General features: G+C 35.3%; 1 protein-coding gene across 2 annotated transcripts in view; it reads right to left on the bottom strand.

Annotated features, from left to right (window-relative positions):
* Positions 1–1,332: 1,332 nt before the first annotated feature.
* The window catches only part of Ppp4r2 (protein phosphatase 4 regulatory subunit 2), a 48,776-nt gene continuing 34,810 nt past the window's right edge, over positions 1,333–15,298 (bottom strand). For both annotated transcript variants that reach the window (XM_070018971.1, XM_070018972.1), the window contains exons 4-9: positions 9,791–9,884; positions 8,447–8,484; positions 6,876–6,950; positions 6,435–6,578; positions 5,586–5,872; positions 1,333–5,339 (exon numbers count right to left, since the gene is read on the bottom strand). In XM_070018971.1, the coding sequence (XP_069875072.1) occupies positions 5,023–5,339; positions 5,586–5,872; positions 6,435–6,578; positions 6,876–6,950; positions 8,447–8,484; positions 9,791–9,884 (955 nt within the window). In that variant the 3' untranslated portion in view covers positions 1,333–5,022. The remainder of the gene's footprint in view (positions 5,340–5,585; positions 5,873–6,434; positions 6,579–6,875; positions 6,951–8,446; positions 8,485–9,790; positions 9,885–15,298) is intronic.

Here is a 15,298-nt window from a genome sequence, read left to right as displayed (position 1 = left end):
ACTATCCCAGGAACAAGTCCCAGACATTGTCTCAAATGGAATGAGGATGACCGGGTTGATAACATAACCTCCCCTAGAAGGTGAGGTGCAGTTATTTCTATAGGTCAGGGATAACCATCCTATTTGTGTTTGCTGGTGTGTTCACTTCCTGGGAGCACACAGGCCAGGCACCAAGCCAGGCAGGCTGCTTTCACAGCGCAGTATATACAACTAGTAAAGAGGGACATGCTGCCCTCTTCATGTATTACATTATACAGTGAAAAGCCACAATGCCAGGCAGGTGGCTCGTGTTCCTCAAGAGACCGAGATTTGGGAAGATTGGGAAGACCAAGGCCTCGGCCAGAAGAAACAACAAAACTTTGAAACCAATAAAAAGCTGGATGTAGAAACAGGCGCCTGTCACCCCAGCTAGATGAAAATTAACAGGATTTTAATCCAGGCCAAACTAAGGGGAGAAGTGGAGATGTAGGTGTGTGTGTATAGTAGGTTACCTGCCTGCCAAGCAGAAGGTTGAATGTCCAAACTCTAAGAACACTAAAAAAATACATTGCCTTTGGGATCCATCGGAGTATTCGCACATGAACTCAAAAACCAAACTAAATTCCAAACTAAAACCTGTTGCTCTAACACTGCTATACGACAAGGGAACAGAATCATTTTACATGCAAACATAGCCAAGGACATATCAACTTAATTCTTGGTCAGTGGAAGGACCAGTCTTCCTTTAGCAGCCCACACCTGGAACCAGGCGCATACTGTAGCCAGTAGTTCTGTGGAGATAAAAGATCAAGTGGAAAGGGCAGATTGTTAAGTGTAATTACACTTAACCACATCGTTGTCAGAGTAAGATTTCAACGCCAATGTTCACCTGTACATGTAGGCTACAGCCAAATCCTGCATTTGAAAATCCTGGCAAAATTTTCCCACAATGATGGGCTGAACCTGGCTGCATTCTATTTGGCACTACAGAAAGAGCTGTAATAAAACCATGAATCCAGCTTCCCTCCCTGGAGATCAGGAAATACCTGCTCCTCACTATAGAGTGGGTAGAGGGAAGCAAGGGTGAACTAGTAAATAAAATAATTGCACACATGAAGATATTCTATTTTATATTTTATTGCATTATGAAAATAATACATTTATTTGGCAAAGTAATCTAGACTCCAAGATGAAATAAAAGTTCTGAAGTGTAATGGTATTTTTTTTAATGTGAAATATATTCTAACCAATACATACTAGCATCCTTATTAGGCCAATAACCCAGCAAATCTAATTTTAATAATTCCATATAAAGTTACAAGATGTTTTTGCATGTATCCATTTTATGATTAGCACAAATTGTGAGAACTGATCATTTTATCAAAATCAACATGTTTATGAAACTTCTGTTCAGAAGACAATTTGAATGACTACCCGACATTATTTCCTTTGGTTCTACAAGTTGCATTTTCAATCTTACATTTTTCATAATCAAACACTGTAGCAGTTTTATATTCTGCTCAAGTACCTTTATAGGCAAACTAGTATATTACATCTACATTATTTGAAAATTTGCTGACTTACAAATGAAAAATGCATAAATACATGCCTATCTACACCAGAAAAATAAAATCCTTTGAATCTCAATGCTTTTACAGATCACACTTTCTGGCCCAAGACTTGGGATAGTTTCCAAATTGTTATGGCTCTATAAATGAAATTCCAGTGCTCTGGCCACAAGTCTGAAAGGTGTATGTGTGTGAACTTGTGAATCAACACTAAAAAAATTACACTTACATATTTCTATTCCACCACACTTTTCAGAATGGAAAAATATGTACTTTTTTAAAGGTTGAGGCTGGGCACTAGTGAGTCACACCCATGACCCCAGCTACTGAGGAGGCTAAGATCTGAGGATAGCAGTTCAGAGCCAGCCTAGGGAAGACAAATCCAGGAAATAACCAGCAAAAAGGTGGTGTGGCCCAATTGGTAGACACTAGCCAAGAGGTGAAAAAAAAAAAAAATCCAAGAGAGTCGAAAGGCCCTGAATTCAAACCCAGTACTGACCCCCCCAAAAAAGCTTAAAAGCTGGGGGCCAGTGGCTCATGCCTGTAATCCTAACTACTCAGGAGGCTGAGATCTGAGGATCACGGTTCAAAGCCAGCCTGGGGAAGGAAACTCTGTGAGACTCTTATCTCCAATTAACCACCAGAAAACCAGAAGTGGTGCTGTGGCTCAAGTGGTAGAGCGCTAGCCTTCAGCTGAAGAGCTGAGGGGACATCACCCAGGCCCAGAGTTCAAGCCTCACAATCGACCAAAAAAAAAAAAAAAAGTTTAAAAACGTTAAGAACTGTTTCCATTTCTTCAAGGAGCAAGGTTGTAGAAGCTATTTTGTTTATATTTCCAATTTTCTCCTCAGCATCTTCAAATTCTCTTTACAGGCTAGTTTCAACACCAAATAACACTTTAGTGATTCGTTTTGATTCTCTTAGATGTTTTACTACAACTTCCCTTGAGGTGCCAAAGAAACTTGCCTAAAAGCCTCAGAAACAGTCACAAATGAGTTACTATCAGAACTGCCATTTCACTGACCAAAGCCTATGCCAAGTGCACCTATGCGCACACCATGGAAACATATTCCCAGTAGCCAACAGTACCTGAAGTCAGCCAAGCAGTTTCACTTTGCAACAAATGAAACCACACATTCCATCTATCCTACCTACAGGAGATATCCCATTGCCTTCTACATGTATCTCAAGTCTGACTGTGATCAACATGAGGATCTAATAAATATCAAAACTATTAAACTATAGAGATTAAAATGAAGATTTCTCATAGAGTTAAGTGATGTTTTGGTACATTCACCATTATTGTACTTTATTTAATAAAGAAATACATTTGCCCTTGCAAAAATAGCAATTGCAAGTTTACAAACAAAACCACAGACCTCAAAAGTCACAATGCTAAGTCTTCAACTTATAACCAACAGAAGTCAATCGATTGGTTACAAATGGTCCATGGCACTACAATGAAAATAAAAATTATCAAAAGGTCACAGGAGCTTAGAGAATAGGTTTATTGACAATTTCATAAATACCCTAAAGAAAAATCCCAAGATTTCTAAACTTAAAATGTTTAAAATCTGTTCTCATTGGCAAAATTCCTCAAAAAAATAATCACTAAAAATGAATGTCACATTTAAAATTTGCTTCATCTTAATATTGTAGCAAAAAAAATTACAACGTTTGATTTTTTTTTTCTCCCTCTTGGGTACAAAATCCACTCCGTTTTAATCTCAACTGTTAAGACACATTCACAAGTACATAACGTAGCTGCTGTGAAAGCGACAGTACCAAGCAGTCAGTAGTATATTATTCTACAAACAACGGAGCCAACGATGGTGGTGTCTTTAGTCAAAGAAATTGGAAGTAGTCAAAACGTAACTGTGGCTTCCTTTCCAATCACCCAGAGAATATGACACAATGTCAGAGATCGATTGCATCAGCTTTTAAGTTCATCTGTGTATTCAGGTAACTGAAACTTAAGGGAATTTGTCTGATAAAAATGTACTCGATTATTTCATAACATTAACATTTATTGCTTTATATGAATACTGTATTGAAAGCCCAAGCATTCAGTTTACACACAGAAATTATACAATTATATACCGCTTCACAAAGGCAGTAAACACATTACATTCTACAAAATCTACTTTACAGAAATTTAAAAATTCTAAATATCAAAAGATACAGCTGAAGAAACAGGTATAAATTTGGCAGCCAGTAATTTTGACAGGGAGGTTGCAGCTTGCATGACTTTCAATATGTGAATCTGAAAATATTGAGTTTAGAGTAATCATTGTGCTTTGTGTTGATCTGAAAAACGTAACACTGGCTGTCGAAGAAGCATGTTCAAAAATATTTAATTCCCATCAAAATGTCATACCCATTATGGTGGCTTCTATGTACCTCTAAAACTGCAGTCATCCTAGCTCAGGTACATTACTAAAGTAGTATGTGGATCCTTCCAGTACTGTTGGTGTTTCGTACCATTGACATGTGCATACTCTAGAATAATTTAGAAAGAAATGTGTAATATTCACAATGTTCAGAAACACAAGCAAAAAGTTAAGGAGCCTGTCCAATTCTGCGAGATGGTCAGTCACATACCGGCTCCGTAAGCGCTCATTCTACAAAACAGCAAACTATGTTTGAACACAATCTCCGAGATAAAGCACATTTCCTCATAAATAATAGTCATTTTCCCCCTCAGGCACCTCAGAAGTATACAAAAGAATTTTAGTTTGAGCAGGTCTCTTGGAATGTGTTTAACCTGGTATTTCAACAGACTTAAGATTTCCAGGGTTTCACAAGGGCCAGATTTTATTTGATTTACTCAGAAGAGAAAGAAAATGTCTTCTGAAAGAGGTGAACTCAATCATTACCAATAGAAAAAGTATCCACTGTATTCATCTCTTATAGAAACAGAAAAATATAACATTTCCCCCCTTAGAATAATATATATGTATATATATATATGTATATATGACTTAAAGTTCCATTGTACATAGACGAACAATAAAATCTGGAAACCAGCATGAAACCCTATAATTCACATGTTAAAATGCTGAAACAATGACCAAAATATGAAAACTCCTAAAGCTGTCAGAAAAAGACAAGACAAAAAGCTTCCTTGTATGTGTATAAACTAAACATGTTCATCTTTAAAAGTTTTTCAAAATTATAATTACCTTCCAGTTTAAAAACTTTAATTCTAAATTAAAAAAAAAATCTATACACAAACCACTGATTTGACCAGACCCCCCACCCCAAACCAAAAACCTGTCAGCAGTAAGCAGGACCCAAAGGAGCTGATATTCACAGTTCTTAAAGGTACAACTCTTTCAGGATTTATTCTTAAAGTACTTTATTTTACAACCTGCTTCTCTTGTAAAACTAAAGGTCCACTTTGTTACATAAAAGTTTTATACAGTGTAAAACCAGGACTGTATGTAAAATACTGTATCTAAAGGTTTCTAAGTAGTTAGTCTTGTTCCATTGGTTCATCTGTGCCTTCCGTGGCTTCGTCATTTTCCATGGATGATTCTGAGGCAATCTCTCCAGTTTTACTGGAAGTGGATCCTACTAATTCTTCTGTCTCCTGGCAGTCAGAACCACTACCTTCAGGGCCTGCACTTTCACTACTTTCACAATGCAAATCTTTCTGAGCTTGAGACAGACCAGATTCTTCCATTTGATTGTTTTCCTCAGAAGTCTCGTCATTCACAGTTAAGGCATCATCAGATTCTTTTTCTTGAATTTTTCTTTCTGCAATCGATTCTCTTGATGTCATAAAAGACTCTAAAAATAAGCAAATGTTGTTGTTAAATTTTATTTTCCAAATACCTTCATAATTTAAGTTTCATGAATTCTGATATTCCATAGTTCAAATCATATTCCCTGAAACTGAGCAGTAACTACACATTCCTGGGGGGAAAGCCCAACATCAGCACTTAAGGAGTTCCATTACATTAAATTCTTTCACAAAAAAATAAAGTGTAAAAAACTGAGGATCTAACCACCCTTTTACAGATGGTCTCTAAATACCTTCTTCTTCCCCTTCTTCATCCTCTTCTTCATCCTCTTCTGAACAGTGCTGCCTGGAACGACTACTTTCTTTGTCTTTATCCTGAGATGAAGATGTTTCTGTTTCTTCCACCTCAACTGAAGAAATCTCACCGGCAGTTGTCTGACTGGCCGACTCTCTGACTTCTTCTCTGTCAAATCTTAGTCTTTTTACCTCATGCCCTTCAGCTTCCACAGCATCTTCATCTGGATGTTTATTTTTTATAGAGCTTACTGAGGAAACTTCTGATTCAGATGGTGGAGAATCACTGTAATTGTTTTTCAAAAGTATCATTAATAACATTATTTTCCTTATCTTCTACAGTCTCATTTTTATGGTATCAATTTTTAAATTGCATTTTAGTGTCAAAGTTAAATTACATCTGTGCAAAGAAAAAAAAAGAGAACAATTTCAAGGCAACTTTAACTGTTTGATGAGTACCTCTCAGAGGGCCTACTTGGCCATTTACATGACCTTACTGTACAATTCTCACCTTCACCTGTTCTAAAGTTACAGACATAAGCCATGGTGCCTACAACTGCAGGAAAGCATGGTTCTGTTCCTCAAAATATGACCATTTTCCAATTACCACCCCCCCCCAAGGACATGAAAATGTGAAGACAGTGGAGTCCCTTGCACCCCTTCCAGTGTACTCCACAGCATCTCCAGATGACTTATAACATCTACTATGATGGAAATGATGACAATCCATTAATGCAGTCTCACCACTTACAAAGCTTAACTCACTGGTTGTAAATAGCGCAAAAACCATAAATGTTGACTTCCTATGAAAACTTTTTGCTCCTTTAATTTAAAACACACAAACAAACCTGTGGTTTTTCTCTTCACTTTGTTGTAGATTTGACTCTTTGCTGTCTGTGTTCTCAGGCAAACCATTTGTTGTCAAAGGGGCTGACAAAGAAACCTTTGGTCGATTAAGTGGCCTGGGTGTTCCAGGGCCATTTATATTAGACCTATAAGAAAAATCAACATTATTTTCTATTTTTGTAGCAAGTCTTTCCTACTATAGTATGTTTATGTATATGTCACAGTATTTGCTGTAATTCTGATTTACAGATTTACCTATTATTCAGTATAACTTAGATATATTATCTAGGACAGACATTAGGATCTAGAATATCCCATATCTTTCATAATAAAAATGTCCAACTTCCTTTTAAAACTTGCTATTCAAAATCGGGAAAATGTGAAGTCTTTGGATCTATTTTTGATTTTATTGATATGTATTTTTTAAAAAACAATAATCTCACCGGTCAGTGTAGCTTGGTGAATTTCCAGGAAACATAACACCATTCATCCGATTTAAACTATTAGAACTGTTTTTCCTAAAAGAAAAGTTATGGATGGCTTAGTTCTTTATTTATTTATGTAAGAATTATGTGTCTTAAGACCTTTTGTAACATCTTATGAGAATGGAAGATTTAATTTTGCAGCTTTCAGTGTCCAAACTACCCCACATTCATTAGCAAAGCATCCATATTTAAGTAGCCGTGTGCCAATGACTAACACCTGTAATCCTAGCTACTCAGGTAGCTGAAATATGAGTTTCTCAGTTCAAGCCAGCCTAGGTAGAAAACTGATGAGGCTTATTTCCAATTAACCAACCCCTCAAAAAACCCGCAAGTGGAGCTGTGCCTCAAAGTGGCAGAGTGCTAAACTTGAGCAAAAACTATCAAGGGATAGTATCTAGGCCATGAGCTTAAGTCCTAAGAGCAGTATAAAAAATTAAAAAATAATGTTCAAAACATAAGCTCTTTTTTAAAAAATACAATTTTTAATAGTTTCTCTGCGAAGGAACGCATTAGAGGATTAACTTAGCATCTTATTTAGCAACACAGGTAAACCACGAGTTCTAAAAACAAATTCACTATTATTGTCCCTATGAAAGCACAGGAAGCATGTTAAGCCAGTGTTTCTCAAAAGGAGACCACCTCTTCTCTTGTCCTTTACACCTGGCTCCCCACATGTGGCAATCTCTGAAGGTTCTGCAAGTGGAGATGGAGGACAGACACTTGGCTCAGTCCACTGAAGCCAAGGGCACTGGTACACCTACAATTCCCAAGGAGTCTACACACAATAATTATGTCCTCCAAATGTCAATAATGCTAAGGTTAAGAACATAGTCCTAGCCAGGAGCTGGTGGCTCATGGCTATAATCCTAGCTACTCAGGAGGCTGAGATCTGAGGATCAGGGTTCAAAGCCAGCTCGGGCAGGAAAGTCTTTAAAGCCTCTTATGTTCAATTAACCACCAGAAAACCAAAAGTGGTGCTGTGGCTCAAGTGGTAGAGCGCTAGAGCCTTGAGATGAAGAGCTGAGGGACAGTGCCCAGGCCCAGAGTTCAAGCCCCATGACCAAAAAAAAAAAGGAATATATGTCCTAAACTGAGTCCTTACCTTGCCTCATAAATCTTGACAACTACCATTTCTTTTGTATCACAAAGTGGAATACCATCATCAAGTAGCTATTCCAAACTATCAGTTATGTTCTAAAAGCCCCTAGGATGGTAGGTCAGGGCCCAACAATATTAGTAGAATTACAGTAAATTACCAATTTCTTCAATCCAAATCTCTTTACTAGAAAAAAACACATGGGTACTAATTATTGATAATAGTCTATTTTGGGGACTAGGTAGTCGGCTATCATGATTAAATGTTATATTTAATTACATGTGAAAAATGCAACCTATTTTACGAATATATTAAATTAAAATTTAATAATGTATCACATTGTGTATCAGCACAATGCATGTGTTATTAGCAATGTATTAGAAAAATTAAATGATATACCCAAAGTAGGGGGAAAAAAAATTTCCATACTTACTCTGAAGAAGGATAAACACAGCTAACAACCATCACATTCTGCAATAACAAAAATTGGTGATTTAATATGAAGGAAAATCACTATGACATAAAAGTTTGTTAATTGTTTTAAATTTCTCAAAAATCATTCCAGTGGGTTAAGCTTCCGTCATTCCAACTTGGCTAATAAAAGAAAAGACAAGGTTAAAACGAAAACTGATGAGAAGAGAAATGAAGGACTGAAAGAAAATACTACTAAACCATCTGGTTTTTGCTAATTTTATTTTTTTCTACCCTAGTTATTTATTCTGGAGCCTTAACATCATGTACCATATGTTCAAGAGTAGACTCATGCTCTCTTTTGAAGATTAATGTGAGACCAAGCCTCTTAGTGTAAGCATAAATGGTTTCCTTATAAAGAAATATCCAATATCCAGAGCTTCCTATGCAGTTCAAGAAGACACTCCAGCCTTTGTAGCAATATCCTTTTAAGAGGTGCTTGGTATTTAATCCCCTTGCAGTCCTATCATCCCAACTTCCAGAGGAGAAAAGTGAGACTCAAGATTCATAACTGGCCCACAGACACAGAACCATGAAGCACCTCTGCACTGATTTGTAGGCAATGCTTCTGGTATAGTAGTCACTATGATATACTGCCATCCAAGTCTCTAAAATGGACCTTTGGCTGAAAAGTAAACACCAATAAACCACTGCAGTTTCCTCCCCTTCAGGAATCATACTCAACTGAGCACATGAAAACACAGCATATAATGGTTCAGTAAGGCCCTCAGATCTATTCCAATAGTTTTGGAATCCTGTTCCCAGGGTAAAATAACTGCCTTTTAAAATACAAATCTTGAAACACTAGACTATGATTTGAATCCAAATCTTTTGAAACATTAGACTATGATTTACAATCAACTATCAACTGAGAATAAGTCCTTGTCAAATCTCAGTTGCTCCAATTCTTCACTCCAAAGACAATTTCTTAGCTCCATATTCACTTAAACATGTGAACACCTCTATCAAGTTATCTCTTCAGAGTCTCTCTGAGCTCCAGAATTCTACAAGTTGGCAAAACTCTCCAAATATATTATTTATAGAGCTACTCAGAACCTTTAATATTTTGTAACACATTATAGATATTTAAAGAGATAATGTATTGTTTTCCTTAAACTTGAAAGTGATTGCTTCTGGCCCTCTTTTCCCCCTCCTGTCACCTATCTACCTATCCTCCCCCGAAACGTAATTTAGAAAACAAGGCAACCTAATTCAAGAAAAGGTACTTGAAAAAGACCTTATTAATGTTCTTTTCTGAAATACGTACGGCTGCAGTTTAATGTAATTCCCATAATAAAATAAATACCTTTTCTACTCCTCTGAGAAATTTGTCTGTTCCTGTATAGTTTCTCCTTGGATCTGTTAGCAATTCACATAGTCGCTGAATAGTAAAAGGGATACTGCAAAAAAAATATAATTTTATGGTCTGAGGTCATTAATTATCAAGAGACTGGGAATATTACTTATTTTGATAAAGCTTTATTCACCCACATACTAATAAACTACAACAGAAAATGAATGAGTCATTTAAAAACACACAAGATTAATAAGCACACCTGTCTTTATTTAACAAAAACAAAGCTTTCCTATCTTTAAGAATCAATAAAAGGCACCAAAAATTAACAGAATGCTTCAAAAATGACTGGAGAGAAAAAAAAATTTAATACAATATTCTAGATCTTGATAATTCAATTTTAAGTTTACAAGAGGAGTAACACAATCAAGTTATTTTATTTACATACAGAAACTTCAACCTTTCTTCTGAACATAAAGATTTCTTAAGTGTTCAAGTAAAACTATAAATGATTTTGCTATTGGATAGAGTAAGAAATTATTCCAATAAAAAAGTATTTTAAATAATTTGGCTCCATTATTACAATTTTATATACAATCTACATATTTAATCAATCTTATACTTTCACCAAAATGCAATTTTTACTTCACCATAGCAAATACACAACTGACATAAGCTGGAACAAAAATCATTTTATAAATCTGAAACAGGTTTTTAATCTCATATACCTAGTAGCAACCATGAGAATTACAGTTGAAAAACAAAGTTATAAACACTGCATGACAAATGTTTAACAAAAATGTATAAATATTACTTTATCTTTATACTCAGTGTTTGCCATACAAAAATCTATTTCTCCTTATGACAAGAATTAGAAAAACTTTAAATCAGTAGTTAGCATTCATAACATTTTTTATGGGCAGTTTGACACAATATTGTCCCCTGTAAGATAAAGCAGCAAGTGAGTAACAATGCCAGGACACAAACCCAATGTCTCTAACTTCAAATCCTATCCTTTGTTACTGTACTACACATACTTGACAAAATAATTATTAAATTGAGCTACACTTGATTATCATAAATTCTCATAAGAATATAAGATCACAACAAATTTTGAAATGCTTTAAGTAAATGTTATTCATATTAAAACAAATGCCCTAATTTTTTTACTCAATTAACTTTTAAACTTAAAAAGAAACTTTTTGACAAAAAGATACTAAAAGATGAAAGGACACCATAAATATTCACTATAAACCTCCAAAAACTTCTGTGATGTTCATTACGATTGATACAATAAATTCTCTTATGCTCTTAATATTGTTTACTTTTGAAAATTGATTCAAATAAAGCACAAAGTCAAGATAAAGGATCTTTTAAAACCGAAAAAAGAACAATGCACACCAACAACATTAGTAATGATGAAACAGATCATATTTTTATTCACTCCTATAAAGACAACATAAAATTACAAGTGTACAGTTAGTACTACATATAATATACTACATATAACTACATATAACACACTACATATAACACATCAGTTTCTCATCTTTCCTTTGTCATAGTTAACTAAAAATCTCTAAGTACAAGATACAACATTATTACTATGATCAATATATGGTTTATTGATATATATGTGTATCTGAAATGCTGTACTTCAAATATTAGAGGGATATACCTGCACCTTAGCCCGTCTTATATGTCACTCATCTCCAAACCTATCAAATACACACAAGGTACACATTAACTACTCTCCTTACATCTATTGTATAGTAACACTGTAATCCAAACAGTTTACACACTACTTGAAGAATACAGAATAGCACCAAAGTTTCTGGTATTCAAGCACTAATTGAAAAATATTGTCTAGTTATGACTTGTTTTCCAACTATAAAATCTCCACACCCAAACCAATTATTTTCTCTTAAAATTAGCTTTTAAGGCTCAATGGTTTTAAATTTTCTGTTTAACACTTAGTAAATATTTGGCTAATTTTTTTAAGGAGTTATATAAATGGTGGCCAATTATTAACACTCTGTTGGTATTAACACTGCTGTTGGGGTACAGGGGAATGGGCTTAAACAACAATGTCTGCACTGATGTGATAAAATGAATTTACATTCTTAAGACATTTTCAGAAGCTTTCTAATATAATTTGACCAAGTATCCTGTAGGTGATACTAAAATGTCATACAATTTTTCCTTATATTGAATATTGTAAATAAATCTATCACTGAAAGTAGCAATATAAAATACTATTGAAAGGTCTTCACATGCCTCTAACCTATTCCCTAAGTATTAGGTGCTGCTATAAAATAGAAATACCCAGGCTTGCTGAAGTGCAGGATGTGTAAGTAATCACAACGACAATAACTACTAATAATATCTGTAGACCGTACTGTAAACTATGCTAGGCAAGTAAGCCGAAACCTGGGAACAGTTAACTTGACATAGGTCTTTAAAAGAGTAAGAATAAACCAGATAAACTAATCCAAAATAAATGTATTTGGTATGACTACATGAAAGCTCCCTTGTGTTATTCTTTTATCAGACACAGCACACACAAGTTTAAGCTAATCTCATGAAAATATTCTTCCTAATGATTAAAAAAATCCACTAAAGACATAAGAATAAACAGCAAAAATGAAGATGTAAAAACTATGCATGCCACTCATTCATGATAAAAAACATAAACCAGAATTCTTAAATTTGTGGGTAGATTGGGAAAGGGCATTCATTACTAAAAGTATATTACAAAGTAAGTAGTTAAAAAGAAACAGAGCTATTTAAAACTAAATGTGTCAGCCAGGCGCCGATGGCTCACATCTGTAATCCTAGCTACTCAGGAAGGTGCAATGTGACGATCACAGATCAAAGCCAGCTGGGGCAGGAAAGTCCATAAAACTCTTATCTCCAATAAACTACATGGAAAAAGCCGAGCACTGTGGTTCAAGTGGCAGAGCACTAGCCTTGAACAATGAGAGGCTCAGGGACAAGAGCACCAGGCCCTGAGTTCAAGGCCCCAGGATGGGCAATGAATGAATGAATGAATGAATCCACAATTTAATCTGCAATACTTTCTCTGCTCATATTGTAAAATGAATATAGCAGCTAGCTTTTCTAATTTGAATATATGTATGCATATAAAATTCAATAAATTTAAACAAAATTCCTACATATTAAGGATCAAATAGTAACAGATACTACCGAATATCATTCAGAAATATAAACTACCATTGATCTTTCCATATACAAATGATTAAGTAGGTGTGTTTAAAACCAAGGCTGGCTAGACCTTACCCTAGTTCAATCTACCTAAGCCTTCATGTTCTTAGGAAACAGACTCTAAGAAAGCACTTATTAATGTACTTACTATGAGGCCTAAATATGATGTAATGTATGTAAAGCACCTAACAGCACCTAGTGTTCAATAAATCTTAGTTCTTATAATCATCCTTATCCCTTCAATATCTAATGAAGACTTTAGGAAAGCACCAAATTCTCCAAAGACTACAGAAGAATAAAATCAAAAGTGTAAAACTCAACCTTTAAAAACACTCTCTTTAAGGCCAAAGAAAGCAGCTAACCACTATTTTACAGTAGCTGTTTGTCATTTTTTATTGTAAAGCTGCTATACAAGTGTTATAGATACTTGAATCAGGTGTAATGAGTAATGAGTACAATTATTTTTGAACCATGCCTCCCCTTCCGTCGCGCTCTCCTGGTTTTTCCCTCCAGTCCCCACTACCCACAAGATATCCAGTTCATTTTCAAGTGTCCAGTGAGTATCCTGTTCTATCTGTTCATCCTTGTTCTACCTTTTATGTGCCCTCCCTTATCCTCCTTTGTATTTGTCACAAATACAAACAAACAAGACCAAAGGAAAAGACAAGAGCAACAAGGGCAACTAAAAAATGTCTCGTTTCCTTTTCTTGGGAGTTAATTTCACAGAGTATTGCTTATATATATGTAATACGTATCTGTATGTATATTCTAGGCATAGGCATATTCTAGTTACCACAAATGAGGGGGATGATGCAGCCTATGTTCCTTTGGCTCTGGCTTACTTAATTACTGAATTTTTTCCAAGCCCACAGAAGAGGAGAAAATCTTCACTAGCTATGCATCAGACAAGAGCCTCAGATCTAAAATATACTTAGAGCTCAAAAAATTAAAACCCCCAAAAATACAGCCTCAAAAACTCAACAAACCAATCAATACAAGGGCTAAAGACTTAAAGAGACTTCTCAGAGGAAGAAAAAAAAGATTGACTAATAAACACATGTAGAACTGTTCAATATCTCTGGCCACAAAAGAAACATAAATCAAACAACCCAGATTCTATCTCATTCCAGTTACAATGGCTATTATCAGGAAAAGTAACAGTAACAAGTACTGAAGGGGATGTGGCCAAAAAGGAACTCTATTACACTGCTGGTGGAAATGTAAGCTCCTTTAACCACTCTGGAAAGCAGTATGGAGGTTCCTTACAAGACTAAACATAGAGCTTCCCTATGACTCAGCAATCCCACTCCTAGGCATTTATCCAAAGGACCACAAACCAGGCCACACTAAAGTCACTAGTACAACCATGTTCATTGCAGCACTGTTTACCATGATATGGAATCAACCTAGATGTCCCTCAGCAGATTAATGGCTCAAGAAAATGTGGTACATATGCAAAATAGAATTTTACTCATCTGTAAGGAAATGGAAAGCACCTGTTTGTCTTGTTGAATACAACCAGTCTCCAAGCCTTACAAACCTAAAAGCTGTAAAAATTCCAATACTAAAAAGGCTGCTGAACATAAACAATTCAGTCCTGCTGTTTAAATTGTAAGCCCTAAACAAGGCATTTCCTATTTAAGCATGACTAAAACATATTAAGCTGGTTAAATGATCATTAAGATGAAAATTCGGATAGATGTCAAACTACTGAACTGGAAAAGGTAGCACTCAAAAAAAAAAAAATGCCTATTTCATTCAGTTTCTAAGATAAAAACAATTACCAACTGTTATCTTTATGTAACAGAAGCAACTTTCTTCATTCCTACTCCCCAAAAGAACCATAAAGCATGTAACACAGAGACTCCTGGAGAAAAAATCAAAACAGACCATAAAATCAATTATTACAGTATACTAAATGTCAAAATAGACATTTACTTTCTTTTCTCTGTATGAGCCAGTATTTTTTATTCTTTCTTTTCTACATAGACTTAAACTAGTCAGTTGTAAGTAACCTCAGCTGTCAAAAGCTGACTGGATGTATAGTTTTATTTACTCTTAAGTCTTACCAAAGTTGTGAATCCATATTTTCCTAAAGCAATACATTCTTTGTGTACTAAGGCTTTGAAATTTACTTACACACACACACACACACACACACACACACACACACACACACACACACACACACACACACACACACACACACACACACACACACCTTACCAAGGTTACTTTACACCTCCAATCAAATATCAGAAACTGTAATTTTCTAAAAATTGCATTGTGGAGAAG

This window comes from Dipodomys merriami, unplaced genomic scaffold (assembly GCF_024711535.1).
Source record: "Dipodomys merriami isolate MVZ:Mamm:240054 unplaced genomic scaffold, mDipMer1.0.p SCAF_13, whole genome shotgun sequence".
In the NCBI taxonomy this organism is placed as follows: Eukaryota; Metazoa; Chordata; class Mammalia; order Rodentia; family Heteromyidae; genus Dipodomys; species Dipodomys merriami.
Note: the sequence above shows the minus strand (reverse complement) of the source record. Positions and strands in the feature narration are given on the sequence as shown.